Here is a 27,513-nt window from a genome sequence, read left to right as displayed (position 1 = left end):
CCTCATTCTCAACATATAGGGAGAAACTGAGGCAATTAAAATCCTCCTGCAGAACTGAAGGTGAGTGTGTACTCAGCATGTCAAGATCATTTTCTATGAAATTGATGTATTGAAGTGCATATTCAGAGGGAACATTTGTTAAAATCTTAAATGTTGACCTTTCTTTTAATATAAAACAAATTGTTATTCAACTCTTCTTCAACTCTATGGTTCTAGAGGTGCATCTTGTCCTGCAGCTGCTTAATGTGTGGGTGTAGGTTTGATTTTGACATTGGTGGGGACTTAGCCCTTCCCCTGGCTGCAACAGAAATGATGCTTTGCATTCATTAGCAGTTGCCTATCAGGGGGGACTATACTTTCCTCTGGTGACTTACACTTTGTTTGTTGAAATAGCTTCTCAATGTCCATCTTTCTTTACTGCCTTGCAAGCGTAACAGCCTACAGGGAGCTAAGCCAATCAAAAAATAGACCGGTCTTAAAGACGTATTTGGGAGGCGGTGCCGAAGTGGGAAAGGATTTAACTCTTTGTGTGCCGCATGAAGCGCATTTTTTTTCCCTTCAACCTTTGGTTGGTAGGGACACGTCCATACAGACCTGCAACGTTTGTAAAAGCGTCTTGAGATAACGTTTGTTGTGATTTGGTGCTATACATGTTTCTAAATTTTTTGTCTGAACCTATCCTATTTAAAAGCTGTCTGTTGTTTGATCTGTTGTATGACCCTGATGAAGGCCATAAGCCGAAACACGTTGGTCTAAGAATAACATTATGTGCATCAAGCAAATGTTTTACATTAAGATTTATGTTAAGGTGAACTTAAAATGATTAACATTTCAAAAGCCCTCAACTTTACTTCCAGGTCTGAGTCGTCATTTAACCCTTTTATTGTGAAGTATTGTTTTACTATCCGTCACTTCCAGCAGAGCTTCTCTCTCAGAATACATGTATTGCAGTTTGGATGTTCTTCCAATTAAACGCCTCATGAAAATGTGCTCCAGTCCAAACTGACTTGAAAATGATCATACATCTGCTTCTAATGTTCGGATCAATAACCAGATTTTTGTGTAAAGTTATAAACCTTGTTTGTTAGAGGAACATCCTGCTGGCTGCCCATCAGTCAACATGTTTTAAACATACTGAAGACTTCAATCACATGAAGTGTGGAGACTCACAGAACCGGGCTGCCAATCATGAGCAAGTCTGATAATCACCATCTGCTCCAGCAAAGGGAGTCTGGCAAAGATTAGGGTACGCTTTCACTTTTACTATTGCTCTCTTCTTGCAATTTATTTTCTTTTCTTTGGCAGAGCCACCAATTTAAATTCAATAGTCCTGTCAAAGTCTGTTGATTATCAGACGCTCGGCCCCTCCAGTAGACTTGAAAGGTTCATTCTGTTCTGGCTTCGGCAGAAAACAGCTGCTACGATCATTTAAAATCAGTCAATTACATAAAAAAACAGATGAATAATTAATTTTCCAATTTTTCTGAGCACAAGGTTACATCCTCAGACCTTTTATTTGTCCAACCACTATTGACAAGCTCAAAAATATTAAATTTACACGGATAAAAATGGAGTGAGAAGCTAGAGCCAAGGGATGATTGATGTTTTACTTGAAACACTGACATTAATTGATTATGAAGAAATCATTAAAAATCTGTGTACCAAAGAATGAGCTGACTGATTTTTAATTGAAAAGATCCATTCAAATTCAAAGCCACTGGTTGAGATTCACACTGCGTGTCTCAAACTTTTGGTGATTATAGTACATAGAAAAGTACGGGAAAGGCAAAATTGCAGCAGCAAACATTATTTTTATTATGTTATTTTCCATATATCATGTGATGTAAAGCAAGTGAAAACATACTCAACTGCAAAAGCAAAGAAAAATAAGTGAAATGACATTAAAAAAGGTGACGCAAGCCATGTCCTTCACCTTTTTCCAGCTGCATGTTTGCTGCAGTTGTCTACACTCAGAGGTCAGCTGTTATAATTGAAATTTCATAGATAAATGTCAAAACACAGCTGCGTTTTCAGATGTGAAGCAGGATAAACTCCCCTTTCCATTAAGGCTGTTATGATAACGATCAAGTGATTATACCAACATTAAAAAAGCTCTAATGCTCGTTTTGTGGATGCACAAGATAAGTTCATTATGTTTCTGTTTTTTTTTTTTTTTACAGTTGATGGCCCCTCTGAGGATCCTCACATCACCGTCTCAGTGTGCGAGATGGAAGCACAACGCAGTCATTCAGCTGCTCTAATTAATAAATGATACTCCTTTGCAATAACTACGACACAGACAAGCAATCAATTTAAACTGAACGTATTGCTCCACTTCTAATGCAATTATCTCTCAGTAAACACATTGTAATGACTGGATGGTAAACAGGGAACAATTACAAAAACAAACTACCAAATAATGCTGCTTGCCTCACCAGATGTTTGCAGGGATTGACCCAAAGTCCAACATTACCCCTTGAGGATAATAGAGTTTGGATAATGGATGGATGGACAGAGGATAATATAGCTTTGTTAACATTCAACCAATGTACTGCTCAGTGCAAAGAAGGGATGTGCACGAGTAAATTGATTAAATAATTAAACATAGTCACCCTTGCTAATTAGCACCAGTATCATTAGTCGGTCAAACCAGGCGGAAACCTCTGGTGTTAAAAATCAAGCCAGTGCAGAAGTACAAAAAAAAAACCTGTAGCTCCCCATGAGGCTGGCTCCAGAAATGATTCATTCTAAAACAAAATTAAACATGATTAAGGCTGAATACAAATGATGGTCATAGTCTGAATAGCTCTTTCCCATATCTTTTAAAGTTAGATTGATTCATCCTCTTCAGAAACCGATGTGAAACATCACTTAGACTACCTTCATGTTTTCATACAGTCTATGGGTTGAGCTAATTATTGATTTTTCTTTTATGAATGTAGGCATAAAAACCCAGTCAGATTTTGTGTCTAAGCTGCAATGCAGCCATCTTCCACTAGCTGGGGCTGTAGCGCCAGTTAATTGCTACTGCGGTAATGTAGCCACTACCCAGAAGAAGACAAGCTGATAGACAGCATCTCATAGCAAGGCTTTGGCTGTTTTCAAAATAGCCTGCTACATACTACCTACTAATGTAGTAGTCAGTAGGTATTGCCTACTACATACTGCGTTTGAATTTAGTATGTAGTATGACAGTTCTGTTCGATCTGTGTTGCAGTACGCTGGGCCAGACGTCACTGAATTTCCAGTTTCGGAAAGCGGAAGTAAACCGGCCAAGCTGATAGAGAAACTGCTTCTTGAGCATCCACTTATGATTTAAAAAGTTAGGAAGTGATTTATATGGAATTTAATAATTTTCATAGCACCTAAAAACTGAATCCCCCCCGTTAAAAAAAAATAACTGAAAAGAAAAAGTCGAATGAGCGCTGTGCATTGTGGGAAACAGTACAGAGGCAGACTGGTCCGATGCATACTGTGAAATTTTCCCAAATCAGTAGACATCCGGGGAGTTTTGGCATACTGCAGATTTTGCTCTTGTTCACATACTACATACTAAATTTTGGCCAGAGCGGTACGTACTGCTAGTATAGTAGACTGTTTCGAAAACAGCCGTAGTTTGTCAGTATGTTGATCTAGAAAATGGAGATTAAGCTGAACCACTTGATCTGCAAGACAGACTGAAGGCTGGCGGTACTAGCTCTGCTTTTGTTACCCACACTCAGCAAACAACTTTGACATTGTTTACCTGCAAACCCTGTGATCTTGTGTTTAGCCGCTTTAACTAAATTGTGCTCAATTTGGACAGTATTCTGAGTGTTTTCATACCTTCAGACTTGTTGGTCAGTCTGTTTAAATTTCTATTGGCTCAGAAATCATTTGCTGTGGAATGTCCCCAGTGCAAATCAAAAGGCTCAAATTATCAGCATATTATTGCATAAGACATTCAACAGTTATCCTTAAATTGACAGACTGAAAAAGTAATGGCCATTTTTGATCATATTTTCAGGCCTACAAATTATATGGAGGAAATATTATCTTAAAGATTGAAGGGATAACAGACTGTAGATACTTGTACTGTGTCATGACAGCAATTAAAGTTTTCTCCTTATTTTTCTCCTGAAACTTTACAATAACTATTCAAAACAGCCTTTTAGATCCCCTAAACTTTAGAATAGCCGTCACTGAAACATTTCAGTGAAAAGAAAAAAACCTCTCTGCCTAATTAGCAATGTCCCAAGTGTTTCCCTTTTCCTTTTTTTTGAGGAGTGCGGGACAAGAGGAAGCGAGAGTCCAGGGAGAACAGCGACATGATAAATGTAAATGTATTTCTTTCATCATTCAGCTTCAGCAGTGAGGGGAGGCTGACAGCTCAGAGGCTCTGCGTGGGCTGGCGTGATGCCCGATGCTTGTCGCCCACAATGGGCATTTACCCAGAGTCCTCCTGGCACTGCCGACCAGGTCCTACACCTCCTGGAGGAACTAAGACCCCTGTGGTTATAAAGAGGAAAATGTAGCTAACAGAGAGATGTCATGACAAAAAAAAAAAAAAAAAAAAAAAAAAAAAGAGTTTTGAGCTACTCCCTGGAGCAAATGTGACTGATTGTACTGGGAAAGAAACTGTCAAATGAAGTGTGAAAACCTAGAATACAGAGGAGGAGACAGGAAACAGAGGAGGTTTAAAAAAGCTGGCAAAGACTTTCCTCCTGAATATTCAAGTTTCAGCTATCAAGGAAGAATCCACTGTTTGAGGCACAACTGATGAAATTGTTTTGGGAACTCTTGCACAAACTGACATTGCTTTGTTGTGATTAAGTGGCCGAGCTGGACCATGCGAGTTCATCAAGTGCCACAAAATGTGTATAAAGCATAGCTCAATTGTAGAAAACATTCAGTGAGTACTGTACATTGGTATTTGCATTGACACCCAAACACACCACTTCACCGAACTGAAGATAAAAGAATGAGTACAGCTGGAAGCTTCAATCTTCCCAAAGCGTTTGTGCTTTGTGTCCTTTCAAGAACGCTTGAATAAAATATCAAGCAAACAGCTTTTGTATTCTCGATAGCATCACAATGAGCATCTGTGTCTCTTGGGAATCAAAACATGGATAATTGAGATGCAGTCCAGAAATAAAAAAAATGCAGGTTTACAAGCAACACAACAATTGAAAACACAAAGGTTGAACAAACCTCTCTGCCCTAAACATAATGATTGAAGCATAAGTTAGAAATAAAAGCTGCACTTAGTAACTCCTCCATATGTGCAACAACTAATTACAGTTGTTATAAAAGTTTACCCGTTCAAACTTGGTTTTACTGCAGTCTAACACACTTGGACACTTCTATTTCACACTTATGTGACATGTTTGTGTACCTGGGGTTACCTCAAATGGCAGGATTGTAGGGACGAAAAAATCCCCCCAACACCACTAACGTGCCCAAAACACACTTTGCCCACATTTGCAGTTAAAGAAATCATTGCCCAGTAGGCAGTCGTCTCCTTGTCGCTGAAAGCACAAACATTTCCCCTCAGTGGTTTCAATCAATGCAGAGAGTTTGGGTTTTTATCGTCACAGGTTTTTCAACCCTCAGCTGTCATCTTAGTCCATTCATGGGGCTAAAAGGATCATAAAATGAAATTGAAAAACTCAACAGTTCCTTTGTGAAAATACAATATGCTAGAGTCTTTATATATAGAGAGACACATCCCACTGTGAATATTATCCACTGTTCCACACCTTCATGGCAATAGAAACATTTTGAAATAAAGGCACAGTGTAAATTTGGTCAAACCCACACTTAAAATTGGGTTATTATGAGAACTTAATGAAGCATGTGAGGAAAAAGACAAGAATATGACTGTCTTAATGCCTCCCCCACTGCTCCAAAAAAAATAGAGCTCCTCTCAAACCTCGGCGTCTTCAAAGCTGTAAATCTCTGCAGAAAGCAGCAAGCGGTGTGTCGCAGATGCTTCTCAGTGTTTACAAATGAATATGTATGTCAGCGGGAACCATAACAATCAGCATTAGCTTTCATGAGGATTCTGGGTTAAATCACTCCACTCATGAGGCTGCTCAGAGCCTTTGAACATTAAAACATTTAATTGAGGAGGAGGATGGGCCACCACAGAACAATCAGACTGTAGAGAGAGAAAACCAGCAAGGTGCTTTAAAATACTATTTTATATCATAGAGTCAAATAAATGTCTGAACCCTGTCACACTCATGACTACAATGATTGTGTTCTAATGTCCATTTCAACAGAGGATAATTTGAGGTGTATTTTTAAGAGAGAAACATAAAAACTGGAAAGGCACTGCCAATTAAATTTGACTCAGAGGGGGAAAACTCTTTTTTTTCCCAAGGACAATCTAAATCTGTCTAATCACCATCTGCTTTTTGTTTTAACTTCCCCAGCTGTGAGTTCCTCCTCTGTTTGTGTTTTGCATCTTGTTCATAGTCAGCATGCTCAAAACTCAAAGCAGCTCAGTTTGCAAACCTGCAAGTTTTGATGGGACCTGAGAAACAGTGGGTATAAAACATCGCTTTGTCATCACAGCATGAACTAAAAACGAAATTTCAAAGACTTAAGGAGAGTTTTGGAAACGTTTTCTAGAGTCTATAAGTTGGCTACAGAGACTGAATCTGCTGCTCATCTGTGTGAATTATTTAAAATAGAAGAGTGTCTAATTTCTGGAAGTCTTCTGTTCCAACTAAATTTCTGATTGTGACTCATAATAAAGCTGGGATTAGTTTTGGCGACTGAGGATGGCAATGTTGGACCGTAGATTGGTGGACCACTTTGGTCCATGCTGAAGTATTGTAACAAGTGCCAGAGTGATTGCTCCCTGCCAAGGAACTGCAGATATAAATAGTAGATGGACTGTATTTATATAGCACTACCTCCAGTCTTCTGACCACTCAAGGTGCTTTCATATTTCATGTCACATTCACCCATTGGCAGAGGTGGAGGCTGCTATGTAAAGAACCCATCAGTTTTAACCAGGGACAGGTTGGGGTTTAGCTCCTTGTCCAAGAACACTATGGCAAGTGTTCAATAGCACCTGGGATTGAACCCCCAACCTTCCAGAGGAGAGAAAAACAATTACCACTAAGCCAAAGCCACCTTTTGCTAACTTTTGTAGCCTAAAAGTCAAGATAAAAAAGGATTCTCTATCTACTAGATAAGAGCAAAGCAATTAGCAGCATTTAGCAAGTTACAGTGGTGAGAAACACTTCCTTTTAAACAGGCAGAAACCACAAGCAGAACCAGACTCATGTTAGACAGCCATCTGCTTCGATGTTGGGCTTTGAAAGAAGGATTCAGATCGAGTGAGAGATGGATAGAGACATATGGACCGAGGAACCAGTAGGGCACAAGACAAATCCACTTTTTGAGTAAAAAAATCTAACATCATTAGCCCCATATACACTGCTTCCATGTGTGCCACCTCACAGCCCTCACATCAGAAAACAATACATTCTTATTATTTTCAAGTTTTGGCTGATTGTGTCTTGGGATGTAAACAGAATTTCTGACACAGATGCCACTCTCTTCTTTATGTCAAACCACCTCTGCATTGTTTGTTCATCTAGTTATCATTTACAGAAAATGAAACACAGAAAAATAACACATTTTTCAAGGCAAAGCAAACAAGAGTTGTGAAAGAGACTGGACTGCTCACACTAGTGTTGCAGTCAAGACCACATCAACTGAGACCAAGACATGACAGAGTGCACTGAGACCAAGACATTTAGGGATCGAGACCAAGGCCGGGCAAGACAAAGACAAGACCATAAATATCAAAGAAAAATCAAAATAAAAGACTTCTGTTTATTTCATTTAAGTTTGCTTTGAATACTATTGACAGCAACACACAAGGTTTGCTTTTGTCTTTGTTGCCTTTCTTTGACTCCTTAAGTTTAGTTTTTTCTCTTATCACAGTAATGACAGGGACACAGAATGCATCAGTGGTGGTCTTGACCGGTCTTGATATAAAATACCGAGTCCGCCCAGTCCAAGACCAAGACAAGACTGAGTAAAAACGCTTACGATTCCGAGACCAAGACCTGAAATAAGCGGCCTCAAGACCAAGACCGGTCTCGAGTACTACAACACTAGCTGACGTGAGCCTTGAGAGGAATCTTCTGAACAAAGCTCTGCAACTTCTGCTACTGCTTTCGCTCGTCATTATGCTGCGTGTTCATCTCAATGTCCTCTCTGCCTCCACATGACTCTCCAAACGGCACTCAAAGTCACATAAGATAAAAAAAGAATAAATGCTCATTCAACATCTTAGAAAATCCTTTAGCTTAGTGTATCCAAACAGACAAGAACTCAGCAACTCTCCATTCACAATCTTAAATGACAAATTAAATCTGCAAAGCTGGAACCAGCAAATATTTGATAAACTACTGAAGTTATTTTCAAAACACTTTAAGTTGGCAATCTATTTTCTTGCAATCCGTTAATCATTTCCTCTGAAATGAATCATCTTCACAACTACCAGCCATATACTTTGCAGACGTTCATATCCCTCTAAAGGACGACTCTGCAGTATCCCCTTGCTTGTCATCCAGAGCCATCACCTTGCAAATCAGATATTGAATAGTCTATTTTATTATGCATTTCCTGTTAACCAAACACATTCCCATCATCCTCAGCTTCACATCTGAAGTTTTTGAAGCATGCTGGCACACTCAAATAAGATGAATGGGTATGATTGTCATGAGTGGCTCTTTGTTTAGCTTTGTATTCAGGCTTCATTTCTGTTCTATTTAGTAACTCTTACCTTGTGTTGTCTTTTGTTCTTGTCTTTTCCAGCCATTAGTAGTTTTAGTTTTCCTCCTGCTCTTCACTTGTTTCTCTTACTTCTTGTATGTTTCATGTTTCCAGTCTTAGCTCTGTAGTATTCAGTATAGTGTGCCCAGTCTGTTTTTACTTCCTGTTTTTTCCCTCCAGTTTGATTGCTACTGATTGGTTTCACCTGTGTCTAATTGTCACACCTGTGTTCTTCTTCTGTGTCGTGTTTCTAGGCGGTTGGCATCCAGCTTGTTGGTGCATTACCGCCCCCATCTGCTCCGGAGTGTGGATCAGACAGTGAACAGTGAACAGTGAAAACCAAACCAAACCCCCCCCCCCCCCCCCCCCCCCACATTCACAAAAATCCTTGTGTTCCACACCTGTGTTTAATTGCCCTGTGTCTATTTAGCTTCCGTGTTCACCTCTCTTTGTTGGTTCATTGCTTCGTTGCCAGTGTCTTTCCTTCTCTTGTGGTTCTTGTCGCGTTTTTTTTTTGTTGGACATATTTTGGATTTATATATTTTAATATGAATTTATGTTTGATTTTGGACTTTTGTCATTAATAAGTATTTTTGTTAGTCTGCAATTGGGTCCTTTTTTTGTGTGTTTTTCCCCAAGTCATGACAGTTATGCAAAGCAAACAAACGTCACACCTGCTTAAATCGGCTTATTTGCTTGTATCCTCACCATAGACTGTATAAAATATGGACGTAGTATCTGTGACATCACCCATCTGTTTCTGAAGCGCTGTTTTGAGGCCAATCATCGGCGGCAGCCATATTGCTGCTGTCGAGCGATTGTGACGTAAAGAGGCGGGCTTTGAGCCTCCTAGCCAACAGCTACAGTGTTCCCGCCTGTCAATCAAGTCAGCTGTGCCTCTCATTGGAAGACTCGTAATCTCAATATCTTTGAAATTGCCTTGTTAGAAAAAATTTGCCCCCTGTACAGTGTGTGCCGATAGAGAAATGAGCTATCCAGACAACACACGTCTTCTGTACCAGGCTGTAAACATGTTTATTTCTGCTGTAAAGATCTGCTTTTTTGAATTGGTGTGTATGTGGTTTCCGGTACTTCCGGAGCTAGCCTCAAGCGGATCCCCGATGAACTGCAGTTTTTAGCACATCCGCATTGGACTCATATTTTTAGACCGGAGATTGCTGCTTGATCCTAACTATCAAACATGTTTGTATTCCTATGTGTAGTACAACACAAATAAGTGTGTACTATATGTACAGCCTCACAGCTCTCAGCTCTTTTTTTGTATCACCTTAACACCTCTCCTATAGCATGCAACTCCATCAACTCACCTATTCTGTGTAGAAATCTCTGGTGTGACCTTCACGGAAAAAAAAAAAGCCTCAAGCTTGAATGTGTGAAAATACAACAAACAGTACTGCACAATGAGTTTATGCATTTCTGCATCCTGTCTACCTGCCTATTCTCAGCCCTCTCCCTTCTGACCCCCAAGCTGCCTGTGTGGTATTTTTAGAAGTATTAGCAGCTGATTATGCAGTTGTTCTCCCTTCCGGGCGCTAACAAGGTGTCGGGGCAGCAGATGAGGCCGGCCTGGCGGACCTTCAAGTGTTGGCAGAGCAGAGCAGCACAGGATGTTCTGACAGGCTCGTAGTGGAGCTGCACGGTGCACTGTGTGAGCGCTGAAGCATCTGTTCAGGGCACACATGCGTGAATCTATGTACAAAAACACACTGTATTCACACACTCCAAGACATGACCTAAAAGAAAACAGCCAGTTATGCTCAAAACACACTGTGCAGACTCACTCCAACACTTAGTCAGTCAGTACTTGCAGCAAAATTAATGTGATAAATCGTCATCTAGCAAGAGTTGTAACTGAAGTAGTGACTATTAGTGATCTCATTAGAGTGTGTAATTGAATATGAATATTAAATGTCGGCACGGCTGGACTACATAGTATCATTTCCCTGAATCAGAATCTCGTTAATAATCACATTAAAGTTTTAATATCATAAAATGGGCAAATGGCAGAAGTCTAAGCAATATGAGTTTCCATATTGTCTTTCCAATTATCATTCCCGGTGCTAATCAAATATACTTAACACTACTCACTCAAACAATCTGCCAAAAAGAGAAACGACTCAAACTCATTTTCTGTAATTCACTTTCTAATGTACACACTTTTCAAGTCAAGGATGTTATGAGAAACCAAACGGTGTGTGAAAGTCTGTCATGCTGAATACTGTATCTGTAATATATCATCTGTGCTGCTTTCAGGGTGTATCCTCCCAAAATCAATTTATCTGCATCAAAGAGAGCAGCAAAGTTCTAAAGCAACACTCAGGCTGTCCTTTCCCTGAACACATAAAAAACTCATGAATGAGTCCAAGAATAGTGTAAAATGAAAAGAATTCAATTGTCAGTTTGTTGTGCAGAACAAATTCATCCATTCTCTCTGTCCTTGGTCTGCAGAGAATGACTTCATTGTAAAGCTACAGTGTGCTGACACATTGAGAGAAGAAAAAACTGTGGGGAAGGTGGTAGTGTGTAGGCGGTTAAACGATTAACAGTCATCACACTCACTAGTTGGCACCACAATTACTCGCCAGTTGATGTTTTATAATGAATATTTGTATTATTATTGGCCTAAACTGACGTTCATTTGCAGCCACCAGCCACTAGCTCGCACTGTAGCTCCAGTTAATGGTTACTTCCACATTGCTATAATGCTCTACAACCAAGCGGCAACCTCCGGTCTCAAACGATGAAGCCCATGCGGAAGTGTTGTAAACTGCAAAACATCGAGAATCCTCTTGAGGCTGGCTGCAGAAACACCGGAAACCACATAGACATGAATGGGAAAAAGATGATCTTTGCAGCATTAATAAACATGTTTACAGCCTGGTTCAAAAAACGGCTTGGCTCTACGTAGCTAATCTCCCTAATGGCACACACTGTTCACTCTGGGGTGAATTTTTTTCTAATGCGACGGTTCAGAAGATATTAAGATTCCGAGTTTTTGCCCAAATAAGGATATGACTGACGTGACTCCCGGTCGGGAACACATAACTGTTGGTTAGGAGGCTAAAACTCCGCCTCTTTACGAACTGTTGGTTAGGAGGCTAAAACTCCGCCTCTTTACGTCACACTCTTCCTGGTTGAGTTCCGCATTTCCAATATGGCTGCCGCCAGCGATTGGCTTGAAAACGGCGCCCAGGAACAGATTGGTGATGTCACGGATACTACGTCCATATTTTATAATCTATGTCTACAACCAAAATGTAAACAAGCACAGATGACAGATGGCATCTTGTAGCACGGCATGGTTTGTTATCCTGCACCAAGGACTGAAAGCTGTTGGTTCTAACTCTGCTAATGTTAGCCACACTCTGCAAATCAAAATGATCTTGCTAACCTGCAGACTCTCTGATCCGTGTTTATGTGAAATAAATGGAGCTCAGTTTTGAATGTTTTCATAAAAAGCTCACTAATAAACGTAGTATGTCTTGTTTTTTATTAACCTTCTTGTTATGTTCGTTTCTTAGGGACAGCAATAATGTTCCTGGGTCAACTTGACCCGGGGCATATTTAATGATCCAAAAGTGTCAGAACCCCTAAAAAAAACCCAATTAGATTGCCTTAATCTCATTATCAACTCCATTACTAACCATTTAAATCATTATTTGGTGCAATAGTGTTTAGTGTTAAATTCTTACAGATCATGGTTCAATGAGGATATCCCACTTGTTTTTCATGAAAATTCATCTTAACGTGTGAAAAAATATAGTTTTAACTAGCTATAATTAGTTTTTAAGTTTCTTTTCTACTGAGCAGTAAACTGAAGTTAAAAACACTTGCGAATCATCGTGGTTTCTTTTCTACACCTGACAGGTAGAGTAACTTTCCTAGAGCATTGCATTTTGGGACTTGCTGAATCTTGTGTACGTGCTACAGATACTACCTTTGGTTCAATTGTAGATGTTTTTGTGGGCACTATTTAGTGACAACAGGCACAAACACTAAAAAATACGGATGATCAGTAAATGGTAAATGTTAAAAAACAGTGCCAGAAAGATCTTTCAGAAGCTGCTTTGCCCAGCCAAGAAATAATTTATCATTTGGCATGCGTGTAATCAAAACAAAATATTCTATTGGATTCAGATCAGCTCATCATATTACCAGTCTTTATGCTAAGCTAAGCTCACTCAAAATGTATTTTTGTGAAAACAGAAATCTTGGTTGTTTCTTAGGATGGACAAAGATGTTTTTCAGTGCACAGTCAGGTAGTTCACCGATTGTTATCAGGTGTAACAAGACAGAAACTATCCTGCAAATCCTTCCATATTATCTCCCTTCCCTTCCTCTATACCAGAAACCCCGAGGGAAAAAGAAGTATGTTTAACAAACCATGAAAGTGTGCCGACAAGACCTGAGAGGGAGGAAAAGACGAGGAGGAGGGGGAGCAGGAGTTTAAAATTAAGTCTTAATTTGAAGTGTGTCATTCTAGAAAATGAGATGTTCAGCACCTTAAAAAAATGTGACAGCATTGCCGCAGGCATGAGATGTCCAACTCAGTAAATTACGCCTGAAGTTTTTCACTTACATCAAACTTTTGCTTGTCAGATAGTGACATCTCAGGTGAGATGCTTTTTGTTTTGTTTATTTGAGATCTGCGTGAGATGACACTGTTGTCCCAGAATACATCTGAAGGGTTTTGAAGTGGAGTCTTTGATTTTATCCAGAGGTGGTGGCAGGTGGATTTAGGATAGAGGATAAGGAGCCTGAACCTGTCACTTTTCTTGTTTCGTCCTCGGAGGCAAGGAAAAGCAGCTTTGTATCATTGTCTGCTGTTTGTGGTTTTCTTAATGTTAGACATGTTTTATCTCAAACACAAATCTACTTTTTAAAGACGAGTTTCCTGTGTTTATCTATTAGACGGTCAAACATTGGCAGGGTTAGCGATTTCTTTCACCAATGTCTTAACTCTTCACACTCCTGAGGGGGCCAACATATTGGCATCTCTTTTCAGCAATAAAGAGACTTCAGCACAACACCACCCACCAGATCATTAAAAATAAACATGAATGTAATTGTATTATAAAATTTTCAAAATGTTTAAAAAAGAGATACAACTTTTCATCTTAATTTTTTTTAACTATATGTCAGAGCTGATGTATCTGCCAGCCTACATTAGAATATACAGATATCATGTCTTATAAAAGGATAAAATAGTAAAGACTGAGAAACTTACAGAGCTGTGTTGATGATAAACAAATAGAAATTACTTGAAAATATACGTCTTCACTTCAGGGATATAATAGAACTATCCGTGCTATGTTCCTCTCCTATTACAAGCCATGTTGTAAGTCACAACAGTGTGATGTTGAATGGAGAGCTGAGTAGTATCTGGACTTTACTTGAGAGCCTTTAATACCATTGCCTCTACAGAAAAACTTTCTTCTAACCTAAAGTAAGGAATTGGCCAGTCTTTGCATGAACGGTTTGGTCAAATCCTTTTTTTGTGCCCCCCCAATCAATCAATTAATAACTTACTAACTACCTAATTAAAATAACAAGCTATACCAGATAAACTATTCTACAAGCTACAACAACCAGACGTGCTTTGTTGCCCCTGGTGCACACTGATGAAGAACATTGAGAAGAACCTATTTCACGTTATTTCACATGTGAATACATGTGGTGTGAAAACAGTGCAACAGTGCAGTACTGGCAGAGAGATCAATGACAGACAAATTAATTAAGTAAGTAATTCGAGAACTACTTACACCGACAAATCCCATTATAAAACAGCACTGTTTACAGAGTGCAGGTTTACTTTCCATGAGGCAGCACTAATCTGACCAATCGGACTGACTTCAAACCAAGCGGCAACCTCCGGTCTAAAAATATGAGTCCAATGTGGAAGTGCTAAAAACTGCAGTTCATCAAGGATCCACTTGAGGCTGGCTCCAGAAGTACCGGAAGCCACATTCACATGAACGGGAAAAAGACAATCTTTACAGCAGAAATAAACATGCTTACAGCCTGGTACAAAAGATGAGTGTAGTCTGGATAGCTCATTTCTCGATCAGCTCACACTGTGAGGGGGGTGACATTTTTTTTCTAACACAGCAATTTCAAAGATATTGAGATTACAAGTCTTCCAATGAGAGGCACAGCTGCCTGCGGGAACACTGTAGCTGCTGGCTAGGAGGCTCAAACTCCGCCTCTTTACGTCACACTGGTTCGACAGAAGCAATATGGCTGCCGCAACTGACTGGCCTCAAACAGCTCTTCAGAATCAGATGGGTGACGTCATGGATACTATGTCCATATTTTATACAGTCTATGCTTCAAACAAGGTCAAGATGGAAAGTTGATGGAAAAAGCTTTGTATGCAGTCAGTCATGTTCTGCAAATGAGTAAAACTGACCCTGATTATATAAATATACTATGAATGATGTCTTCTTTATTTAATTTTGATGTTTGTTTGTTATTTAGAAGATTATGTTTTGGGCTTTTTCACATTTATTTCCTGGTGATGCTTGAGAGAGACAGGAAACAAGGGGAGAGAGGGACTAAATACTGACCGGACTCAATCCTATGACCATTGCAACAATATTATGGCCACCCTGTCTAGATAACATATCTTTTTATGCAATTACATTAGTAATCAGCAGTGGCGGTTCTCGACCAATTTTACTGGGGGGGGCCAGGCTGGGGCCAAGGGTGTTGTCAGAGGGACAAATTCAACCCTGACAAAAGAGACTGAGAAGGGGGAGGGACCGGCTGGGAACAAACTGGCAAAACATCAGTGCATCCCTACATAATAGACATATATACTACTGTGTACTATATCAAAATGCAGACTGACAGCAGCTGTTTCGCTGTTTACACTCAACATGAGTCCCTTAGTGCTCTAAGGGGACTAGAACCAAAGTACCGAAGCTTTTTTTTGTTGTATAATATTATTTTGGTGCGGAGGGGGGGGGGCACAGGTTCAGTTTTACAGGGGCACTGGCCCCTGTTGGCCCCTCCCAAGAACTGCCACTGGTACTCAGCATCTGCTAACATGCGAATCCACACCTAGGAATTGGTGTGGGGATGAAAAATGATCGTGGAACATCTTCCTTAATCACTGGGCAATTCAGCATGTTTTGTAATTTGGCAACATGTGAAACAAGTCTCCACAACATGCCAGTTTGTGCTGACTGAAGTGCCGCTCCAGTCGGAACAGCTGGAGGATGACTGTGGCAGAGACAGCGATGGCTCTTCCCGTCTCGCTACAAATTGATGGCTGCCAAGACACACGGCAGCCCACACATTCCTGTTTCCTGGATGTGTCAGAGACTTTGGATCGGCGAGGAAAAAATAAAAGGGGAGGGAGGGAGGGAGGGAATTATTCGTGTTTGTCCTTCACGATCAGTCTCAGGTGCATTAAGTTGGACAGTGATCCTCTGTTTTTGTCCTCGAGGCAAGCTCACATGTGTAAATTGTGCCCTTCATTTTCTCCTCTTCTTTTCATCATCATCTCTTTGCTGAAGGGAAGGATAGTGCAACAGAGCAGACCTCAGCTTAAATAACATTTACACTCACTCACCTTTGCATCACACCTTTTTTTCAGGTGACAGTGGGAATAATGCCACCAGATTCATGACATTTAAACACCTTTTACAGAAATGACTGTAAAATGTCAGTCATGTCTGCTCGCTCTATTTGGAGCCGGAGAAAGAATCATTAGAGGCTATCATGGAGAGATTAGGATTCAGAAGACGTCAGGTAGAGGAGATTCATTTGAGGAGGATGGTATTAAATCTTGCTTTGTTGGCCTGACACGGTGAGAGAGATGTAAACCCCATTAGTCATTTTCTGGTCGTGATTGCTGGAACTTTGCACAACCCTGAGACGTCCCCCTCCAATTAAATCTGTGATGAACTTTCTGGAAGCAAATACCAAAACAAATGCGAGTGCCAGACGAGTCAAAATCCTTTCCTTTTTGTGAGCCACTGCAGGTTTTTCCTTCTAACCTGCAAATTAAAAAGTCATAACTTTGAAATTAAGATTCAAGACAAGCACGACAGCAGCAATAAAAAAAAAAAGCACACAACAACGCTGATTGTTTAAATGTACAAAGTTGCACAGGTCTTTTTATCAGTATTTGAAAAATATTCAACAATGAAAGTTAAATCAAACAGTAAGAATAAGTAATAACAATAATTAATATCAGCAATAACTAGACTTAAAATCAGAACTTTTTAGTTTTTTTTCTTTTACTGATACACCTGAGGGAAGCAAATCAAAAGAGAACCCAGAAAAAATAACCACTGAAGTTCAGAGAGAAAGAAATAAAATCACAAAATCAAATCAAGACAAGCTCATACAGGGTTCACTCACTTCATCTGTATGTACAGCACATTCGCTCCACAACTGTGCAGGACAGCGGTGATGAAAAGAACAGTGATGAGAATGAAAACTTGTCTCTGCGGTCGGCTCTCCAGCTTACAGCCTTAAACATCGGTATTGGCAGCTGTATGGATTCACGTGTAAAAGGCAGAAGAAGTACAACAGAAACAGGAAAACCCATTTGAAGTCGGCTCGGAAATGTGTTCTCTTTTCTTTTTTTTTGAGTGTGCTACAGCCACAGAACTGACAGAGCATTTGTCACTTTGACTTTAAAGGCTGAAAGGACTGAGAAAGCGTCGCCCTGTTCACAGAATAACCCAAACATACCCAGCTTCAGCTTTTTTTAATAAATGGTCCCTGGATGCATAAGACACTGCCACTTTCTTGACACCTCCTCACTTGAAAAAAATCATTCAAGCTTGTTTCAGTAAGAAACATGACATCAACATTAGTTTGGAGGTGGCTTCGAGGATCACATTTTGTGTTTGTCTGTACATTTATCAATACTCATTACAATTCAATCCTTTTTATAAACTGTACTCTCCGTCTAATCTCACCAAAAACACAATACTGGAAAAAAAGAGGGAAATAGAAATGCAAAGAAACCTTTGGTCAAAGAGTTACTCACAAAGGAAAATAAATGTCATGATGAGATAGAAGGAAATCATTCATCACCAAAGATTAACGAAACTCAAAGAGCAAAACTCAAGTGGTTTTCTATACGTTTCTCTCTCTTTCTAACAATATGGCCCGTAGTTCAACCCTCCTCCCGTACATTTGGGTCTGCAAGTTATACTGGTTTCCTCACAGAGGAAAGAAGGAAAGAAAAAGGTGCTCTTTTCATGAAAGTCATGTTTGTCTTGATTGTCCACAAAAAAGAAGTGCCAGCAGGAAGTAAAACCCGGCGAAAGGATATACAATCACAGCGTAAAACGACAACATCCTTTACTGGAAAGGAATTTGAGAGTCCATGACAAGCTCCTGAAGAGACTCTGAACCTGCATTAAATTGGTGGTTGCGATATCTGCGTGACTCTGTGTGTTTGCACATGAACTGTGCAAAAAAAGTCTCTGTGTTCAGTCTTATTCAGAGACCGTCTTGTCCTGTGTTGCTTCCTCCTGCAGGCAGTTCTTGCGGACAACGGGCAGCGGATGGGCTTCTGTGTTGAACACCCAGTCCTCCAGAGGGAGAAGGTCATCGTCAGAGAAGAGCAGGTACAGATACCTGGGGAAACAAAAGGAACAGACATTCAATTACTTAGTTTATTTTTCATTTTCATTCTTGATTTTTATAATTGGTTGCTATTGCATCTTTGTTTTATGGATAATGTGTGATTTTGAATAATTGGTTTTCTTGTTTTTGTTTTGTTTTGTGGACCCCAGGAAGACTAGCAACCACAATGTGGAAGCTAATGGGGATCCTAATAAATAAAGAAATAAAGAAATAAAGACATTCATTTACATCAACATTTAGACTCAACATACCCCTACATCTTGAACAAGACTTACATAGTAACATAGGGCCTACTGTATGTCTGAGAGACCAGGTAACTTAAACCATTACGCCCAAAACTAAATCTTCATTAAACCTTTAACTGGCAGGGATAAAGGTGGGGGGAAATGGATAACAGCTTCCTGTCAGACTGGGCACTCGCTCTACAAATTTCATTATCATACAGAACACTGTAGTATAATATGTATTTCTATAGTTAGTCACATACTGATCTACTGCTACTTGTACTTTATTTTAGAGTTTTTTAAAGTACATAATCATGGACAGCATAACCCCACCAAAAATATTAGAGCTCCCCCTGGTGACTGGAAGCAGTACATATCCTCTGGCCCATCTCCTCCATTATAAACAGATGGAACATGGCTCAAACAAGAAAACCTAAATACACGTCAAATAACGTAAAGATCATGCTGTTTTATGTGCAAGTGTTAAATTTATCAGAAAAGTTTAGTTTAATTTAGGGATTTAAAAGAGCAGATGTGACATCATGATTAACTTCTCTGTTGGCAAATGTGAGCTCCTGCTGGAGTATTCACCAGATTAGCAGATTAGACAAGGAACCAAGGAACACAAACACTATCACAAGACTCATTGTGGGCTGTCCTGACCATATTTATCTTTCACATTTTATCTGAAAGTTAGATGTGTGTTTTGGCCCTTTGGCAGAAAAGATAACTAAGGTCAGTAAGCACCCACTTAGGCTATATTTTGGCTTCACTTCTAAAAATGAAAGGAGGTGGAGATTAGCCGTCCAGCCTTATATTTCAATTCAATTCAATTCAATTCAAAACAAAACCTTTCTTTATTCTCGAAAAGACATTGAGGTTTCCCTTATTTCCAATGTTGTCGAGATCACAGACACATTAGAAACAACAAACAAACACACACAATCAAAGAAGACACAGTGGTCTGAGATCAAAGTTTCAAATTCTGCAAAAGAGGGAACAGATATCAACTTTAAAGTCTGTTGGAGGATATTCCATGATTTAGGGGCATCATATATGCAGTTAAGGTTTGTGAATGTACAGTGCCCATGTATGTAGATATGCATGTGAGCCTTTGTTTGAATGAGAGAGTATTGTTTGTCATACATTCTCCATCTATGTCCAAATCTTTAAACGTTTTAACACATTTTATTGTATCATTATTGTATTATCATAAATATTCATATGGCACTACTCGCCCTGTTGTATGAAAGACCCAAAATAAAAAATCCCAAACTCTTCTTTACGTTTTCAACATTCAGGAGTTATCACAGGACACTGGAGAACTTCTTGAACACTTGCTGGATGACTTTCAAGTCCTTGAGTCAAACACTAGGCTCCAGCCAACAAACAACAAGCTTATCTTAACATACAGACTGAAAAGTTTGGAGAACAGATAACCTGGCTTTAACACAAGTTGAGGCGCTCCGAGCCATCCTTAGAGTTTTAATCAAAGATCAAATTAAGTTTCTTTTTTGCTGACCTCTGTTGAGTTTTGCCCACTTTAGCCTGATACTCTTGTAGTTTGGCTCTCCTTAAAGTGAGACAGGCTCTACGGTGCCATATTTCTTATCATATGAGAGTGATTATTTGGGAGAGCAGAAAACCTTGTGCAAGTTTAAAATATATGAAGATTAGCTGAACCATTATGCTTTTATATATTTATTTTTTAAGCAAAGATTATCATAAACAGTCAAATATGCAGGGAGTTTGTGATTAAGCTCCAGTGACTACTGGTTAAAATGACAATATCTCTGAAAGCTCTATCAGGACTGTTATTAGGAGCAGAAATTAAGAGTCAAAATTCAACAAATCTTATGAGCAGCATCACTCCAACCAAAAGATAAGCATGTTATATTTTGGTGGTGTCCCCTTCATCAAAAACAAAAGTGTAAAAAATCATCTTGTGGTTTTCATGAGGGGCCATGTCTGTTTGTAGTCCTGGAATAAACATCAGTTCAGGGAGAGATTTCGATTGGAAACACTACCCCTCCGCACCAGATTTCCCTCTCACTACATCCCTCTCCCCACCTCTCTGCTCCTGTAAGCCCCGCCCACAAACAGATCGTAGTGCACGCTCAATCAGGACGATGTAGGAGGACCAATCAGGTGAGTGGCTCTGATTGGTCAGAGCTGACGGGAGCAATTGGAATTATAGATTGCTGGATACAGAGGAATAGGAAAATACAGAGATCTCGCCATAATCTCAAAATACTTCATTTATTGATGGCTGTTGATGAGTGTTATGACTTTTTTGCCAAACACAGCACAAAATAAGTCAAGTTTCTTTTACCCCAATCCTACCCCAAACTACAGCTTTAAGTTTTAATAATAACTGAAGAAAGGGGAAACTTAGTGTTTGAGTTGTTTTTAAAGATTAAAAAAGCCATTCTTAGTTGACCAGACACGTAACAAAGTCTGACAGTATGCTTAATTTGTCATGTGAGTTTCTGACATGAACAAAATTAGAATCAAACTAGTGTTATTTACCAACCAGCCGACCGGAACATCCTCCTAGAATTAGCCACAAGTGTCCTGCAGCTGATTCTGATATGCCCAAATTATTTGCGAGCAAAGCTTTTTCTGTCTTGATTTGTCTTTTTTTTGTAACAGCACCTTGGGGGACAGAGTCTTTGCCATCGCTGCCCCAACTCTCTGGAACTCTCTCCCCCTAAACATCTGCAACTCTGACTCTTCACTCATTTAAAAACCAACTCAACAACGACCTCTTCAAAAAAGCCTACAACACGTGACCTCTACTCCCTCCCCACCTCTGTTTTTTTGTCTTTTATTTTTCGCACGTCATGTAAAGCAACTTTGAGTACTTAGAAAAGCACTATATAAGTCCTATTAATTATCAGTATTAATGAGTGAATCCACATCAGGTATAGCTTAACACAGAACAAGCATAGTCTTGGTGACAACTTAGCTTCCAGGAATGGTTTGCTTTACTGAATCATCCAAGAATGAGGGAAGAAGAAACTGAACATGACTTACTACACTCCACCTACTGCTGGTCATGTTTCTTTTACAAGTAGAACATATATAATCCCATTCAGAGTGTGATTGTTACTACCCAAGATGACTCCTGAACACTGGAGAGGACATGAATCACCAGCAGCCAGTATTGGACCTCCTTTTGCTCTCTTTATCTGTGATGGTTTATGGTTGGAGATGATAAATCGCTTTCTGCTGCAAGATTTGTGTTGAGAAATCATGACTTACTTGAGCGTCTCTGAGAGGAAGAAGCTCTGCTGCATGTTATCGTGGCTGTCTGACGTGGTGTAAACATCACGGATCCCAGAGAAGCCGGCTTCCACTCTGCAGTGCTGCTCCAGAGCCTGATGGGACAGAGAGGAAGAGAGACAAGCGTTAAAAATGTGCAGCTTCCTACAAAGCAAGTTTCTTTTTATGGACAAAGTCGAGAAAACTGAATGGGTGTCTATTCATTCAGTTTTAAAGTTTCATTCTTGCTCCACAGCAGCTCTAAAGTACATCTAAAGAAAGAGAAAATGATGGAAGAAGTTAAAGCATTAACAAGAAACACAAGTGAAGCTCAAGCTATGCTACATCTGACAGGGGCTAATGGAGAGTGGCTGGGCTAGCCAAGCGGATTAGCACATTATTACCCACCCTACAAAGACCTTCTTTATACGTGCTAATTAACAAAGACCTCGCCGTGTTAATGCTTGATGTTCACCAAGAGATGCGTCGTGCTCCGCTTTCAACCTTTGTGCCCGATAATTAAAGGCCCGTCAAACTCGTCAGCCTGATCTCTCCTCTTCTGAGCGCACTAATTTAATGCTAAATCCATCATGCCAGCCCTCTGCAGTTTCCAACAGCTAATGTCCTGTCTGATGCCACATTAATAACGGTGCACCCCTGCACAACCTTCACCTCCGGCTCAGGGGATTGCTTGATCTACACGCTAATGTATAGTGCCACACACGGGCGAGGAAGCTGGCCGAGGGTAATTGAGGGTGTTAAAGGGACGTGACATAATAGGTGAGTAGGATTTATAAAATCAGCGTGGCCACTGCTGGCTGGAGTATAGGTTACAAAATTAAAATGCACCAGATCTCTGACTTCAAGATACCTTGAAATGATTCCTTGCACCACATCGGTCTGAGAAAAGGAATTCATTTCTTTCTTTTTACACCTTAAAAAGTAGGGCTTTAACTTTATTGATGAGTCAGATCAACATGCTTTTTTTTAATGGACTCTACTGATCAGAGAAAATACATGAAGAAACTACAACTCTTATATTGCTAGGCCGTGGAATTCTCTCACCCTGTCAAGATTCTACTTTGAATAAACACCTATTCATCTACCTGTACTTAGGAAACTGGGGCCCTTTTTTAATGTAGCTCTATTGTATTGTTTTTTATGATTTGAATGATGTGTTTGAAGATCTGAGGGCTGCTCAGAGCATAAACATTTTTAAGAGCAAACTCAAGACCTGCCTTTTTAGTCTGGCCTTGAACTGAGTTTTATTCTCATAACAGTTTTATTTATTTATTTATCATCTAGTTCAAATTTGAGTCACTTTTATTCTATTTTATTTATCTTTTAAGTATAGCATCTTATTTTACCTTTTATGGTTTAATATCTTAGTGTTTTATTATCTTAGTAATGTATTTTATTTTGGTGATTTTCATTTCTTGTGTTGAGTTTTAGCATCTTATTTTACCTCCAGTGTTTCCTCATTAAGATATCATGAGATGGTTTCCTCAGTTTGTTCAGCAACTTCTTTTTTATTTGTATTAATTTATTTTATTTTGATTGTTTTTATTATTATTGTTGCATATACTGTGTTCTTCACTTTAGGATTGTGGGGTGGGTTTTGGGGTCGGGCTGGGTTGGGATTAGGATTTGGGGGTCTTTTTATTTTTATTTTTTTTCTACAGCACTTTGTGTTACAATATCATTGTATGAAAAGTGCTTTATAAATAAAGTCTGATTGATTGATTTTAGTGTGTTTACTGGTTTTTAATGCACCGTTCTGTTAAAATTAGTTACCTTGGGTTTTTATTGGCATGCATTTGCACACCCAGCTCAAAGACACATTTCTGCCTTTGGATGCAAAAGTAAAAAAATAACTACTTCTACATTATTCTACTCTTTTTTTCTTCTTTTAATAGCACCGTTATGATGTGTCTGCTGGATTTTACTTGCTTGACACACTTTTTTTTCTCCAAGGTTCACTTCTAAAATTAGACCGGGACAGACTTTGTGCATCACAGTCTGATTGATCAGGGCAAATCCCTGCACCCACACTGTGACACACTTATGTGTTATCAGGGCTACAAATAATCTTGTGGTCTGGTACGTAATCTGTTGTCAAGCCCTCAGATCTGGGCCTGGTTGTTCTGGGGATACATGATTCTGATTTAAATATCAGTTTTTGTCTTTATCCAGGATCAGATCATCCATCATAACTACATATTATGTTTTTCTAAAGAAAAAAATGGACTTCATCAATAAAATCTTGCGTCTTGTCCAATCCAAATAGCCAGTGATCCTGACAGTTACCTTCAATTAAATATTTAATGTATGATATTAACATCTTTTGGTGAAAAATGTTATCACCATAAAATCCTTTTTTTTCACAATCCAAATGTCTTCTACTCTGTCATCGTATCAGCTCAACAATTCAAGAGCAAAATACAAAACACACATTCAGAATATTGACACCACAGTCAAAATGTTGTTTTATGTGACCCTCTTCAAATATTTAACACAATCTGTTCCTGTAATCCTGCTTTAATCCAGCCTTCTGCTTGGGTTCTTCCAATCCAACATCACAAACTGGAGGTTTTATCAGGATATAAAACTAGTTGGGTCTAATCCAATTTCGGAATCTTTACTTTTCTTTTCAACAAACTCATTTTTAAGATTTGCTCCAACAACTGAGCTACAATTGTTTGGCAGACTCAGAAGGCAGATTATAATAATGTGTAACAGGTAAAGGAACCAGAGTGTGTTTTAGGCCAAACAGCCTGCATGACTGCTGCTTTTAGAGCTTATGTTATTGTAAAAGTAACAAGGAGGATAATATCTTCAAAATGTCTGCATAAAATGATGTGATGAAAAAGATGGGTGAGTCTTATATCCTTGGCAGGAAGACTACATTTTTTGTTTGTGACAGAAGTCATTGTGAGACTCACCTCGACAGCCTCCCATCCCCACTCTCTGTACTTGGGGTCGTGTGTCAGTCTCCACATGTACATGTAGCTCTCGATGACTTCTGGTCGGAGGATGTAGTACCTGTCGCTCAGCCTGGTTGCTGTGGCTTCAGCTCCGGCGTCAAATCTGAACGCCTCGGGTCCCAGTTTGGTGGCTGATGGAGACAGAAAACAAAAGTAATGTCAAAAAGCTAATTCAAACTATGGCTGATTAACTTGAGCAGGTTTCCACATTTCTACAACTGAAACACTTTGTTCTTTTGCAGATAAAGGAGCAAAAACCATCGTTCTCAAACAAAATAGTGCACAGAGGCTGTTCAGTTTCTATTAGATTAGAAAATAAAAGACTTATGGGAAGACTCAGAAAATGAAGACCTCCGTTGCTGCCCAGATTGTCTTTTAGCTTCTTATTTTTTTCTATCTCTTTTTCTTTCATCATATTTTTACCCTAATTCAAGGCTGCATACCAAAAAAGATTATATTCCCGATACTGCACAAAGAAAAGTATTCTTTCCGAGGTCAGGGACAGGAGCACCGACTTTGCAACATCTTCAATTTAAAGCCATGCCTGAGGATGAAGTTGTATTACGACATGCAAGACCAATCGGAAATGTTGTTTCCACCTCCTGTCCTTTGCTGTATGAGCTCTGCCTTTTTCCCTTTCTCTCTCTTATCAGCTGTGATTTAGCCGACCACTGTGTAGCTGCTTGGAAAATTGGCCCTTGTTACAGGAAGCTGGTTCTTTGAGGTCAGTGAGGGTTTGTGAGTGGCTGCAGCCAATTGGAACAGACAATCATGTTGAAATAAGAGGTCAGTGAGAGAGACAGCACAGCCACCTGGTCACTGAGTCCGTTATGGAGTGAGTGTGAGTGCTTGAGCATGGTCAAGACAAGACAAGAACAAGCACCAAATATTTTCAATGGGTGACAAGTCAGGACTGCAGGCAGACCAGTTTAGCACCCGGACTCTTCTACTACAGAGCCATGCTGTTGTATGCATCAATGGTGCCTTCTGAGATGTGTAAGCTACCCATGCCATGGGCTCTTATTCATTCTCATACCATCATGGATGCTGGTTATGAAATGTGTGTGCCGATAACAAGCCAGGTGGGCCATCTCCTCTTGAGAGTGGAGGATGCCGCATTCATGACTTCAAAAAAAGACTGTAAAATTTGTGCTTGTCAGACCAAAAAAACATCTTAACCCTCCTGTTATGTTCGTTTCTTAGGGACAGCAATAATGTTCCTGGGTCAATGATTCAAAAGTGTCAAAACCCCCAAAAATCCCAATACACATTTTTTCATTTCATGATTAACTCCATTACTAACCATCTAAATCAATATTTAGTGCAATGGTGTTCTTTAATTCTCACAGATCATGGTTCAATGAGGATAATTTACTTGTTTTCATGAAAATTCATGTTAAAACTTTTTTTTATGTACATTGAAAACCCTAAATATAAATACAATAGTTTTACACGACATAGATTTTTGTTTATTTTATTTTACATCTTGATTATTTTTTTTTTATGAAGTGATGTTGATACATGAACAAGAGACACCCCTTCTGTCACATGCTGCCCAGATTTTGATGCTGTATTTAGCTGGTTTGGAAGGCATATATTGCCTAAAATAGAAGGAACCTCTGAATGCCACTCGTCTTTCATCGACTGTGACATTGGGACCTGGGTTATAGAGTAGTGGAAGTTGCTCTACCCACTATTCCCGCACTGTTCTAAGGGCTGCAAGCATGTCTCTCTTAGATCTCAGCTCCTACAGTCAAATGGCAAAGTGTCCTTGGGCAAGGAATTTTTGTTTTATATGTTATTAACGCTAATTAAGCTAAGCAGAAGAAGTTTCATAGTGAAAAAATACTTTTAATAATTTTTTTTTCAGATTTTTTAACTTTAAAATGGGTCAATTTGACCCGCAACATAACCGGAGGGTGAAGTGGACTCGAGCCCAGAGAAGTCCCCTCAAGTTTCTAAAGATCTTATTTATTTATGGTTTTCAGTTTTTAAAGGCCCTGTGAGGAGTTTTGAACTGGTTGAGAAACAGACTGAAAATGATACTGATGCCTCTTTATGACCTTCAATAGCAAACAAGTCCATCAGCAGCAACACTGACACCTTCCCTGTTGTAATTTTTAATGCCTGAAACCGCCCTGAGGGGGTAGGTGCCAGACCAGATGATGTTAGATATCTTGCTTCAGAAACAGCCTTTCTTTGACTGTTTTCATGGAAAATAATCACATTGCCTGATAAAGTTGACTGTTGAACACAACAGGATGAGGCTTTTGTTAAAAAACTCTACTTTTGCATGTATAGGACAAGAGATAAGAGGTATCAATTTGTCCACAAGGGGGCGCCAGAATTGATACAAAACAAAAGTTCCTCACAGCACCTTTAAGGTACAGTTTTCACCTGTATTTGTGGATGCAGAAACAAACTGTGTTCACAGACTATGGTTTTTAGATGTGATTTTGAGCTCATGCAGTGATTTCCACTACAGAGCCATGCCTGTTTTTAACTCAGTGCCACCCGAGGTCTAGAAAATCACAGCTCTATATTTTTAATTAAATGAAGAGTTTAAATTATTTCAAACCATGAAACCTTTTTGGAAATGTAGTTTATAGTGGCTGAATAGATCAGTT

The 27,513-nt window shown here is 39.4% G+C and overlaps 2 protein-coding genes across 3 annotated transcripts in view; both read right to left on the bottom strand.

Annotated features, from left to right (window-relative positions):
- myom3 (myomesin 3) overlaps positions 1–8,974 on the bottom strand; it is a 175,584-nt gene extending 166,610 nt beyond the window's left edge. Inside the window, exon 1 of the mRNA XM_034698701.1 lies at positions 8,792–8,974. The gene's annotated coding sequence lies outside the window, so the exon portion shown is untranslated. The remainder of the gene's footprint in view (positions 1–8,791) is intronic.
- An 8,043-nt stretch (positions 8,975–17,017) lies between these two features.
- Positions 17,018–27,513, bottom strand: part of LOC117823331 (mannosyl-oligosaccharide 1,2-alpha-mannosidase IA) — a 292,819-nt gene continuing 282,323 nt past the window's right edge. For both annotated transcript variants that reach the window (XM_034698484.1, XM_034698485.1), the window contains exons 10-12: positions 24,845–25,017; positions 21,903–22,018; positions 17,018–18,405 (exon numbers count right to left, since the gene is read on the bottom strand). In XM_034698484.1, the coding sequence (XP_034554375.1) occupies positions 18,264–18,405; positions 21,903–22,018; positions 24,845–25,017 (431 nt within the window). In that variant the 3' untranslated portion in view covers positions 17,018–18,263. The remainder of the gene's footprint in view (positions 18,406–21,902; positions 22,019–24,844; positions 25,018–27,513) is intronic.

This window comes from Notolabrus celidotus, chromosome 12, assembly GCF_009762535.1.
Source record: "Notolabrus celidotus isolate fNotCel1 chromosome 12, fNotCel1.pri, whole genome shotgun sequence".
NCBI lineage: Eukaryota > Metazoa > Chordata > Actinopteri > Labriformes > Labridae > Notolabrus > Notolabrus celidotus.
The sequence above is the reverse complement of the archived record's forward strand: the minus strand, read 5'-3'. Positions and strand labels throughout refer to the sequence as shown.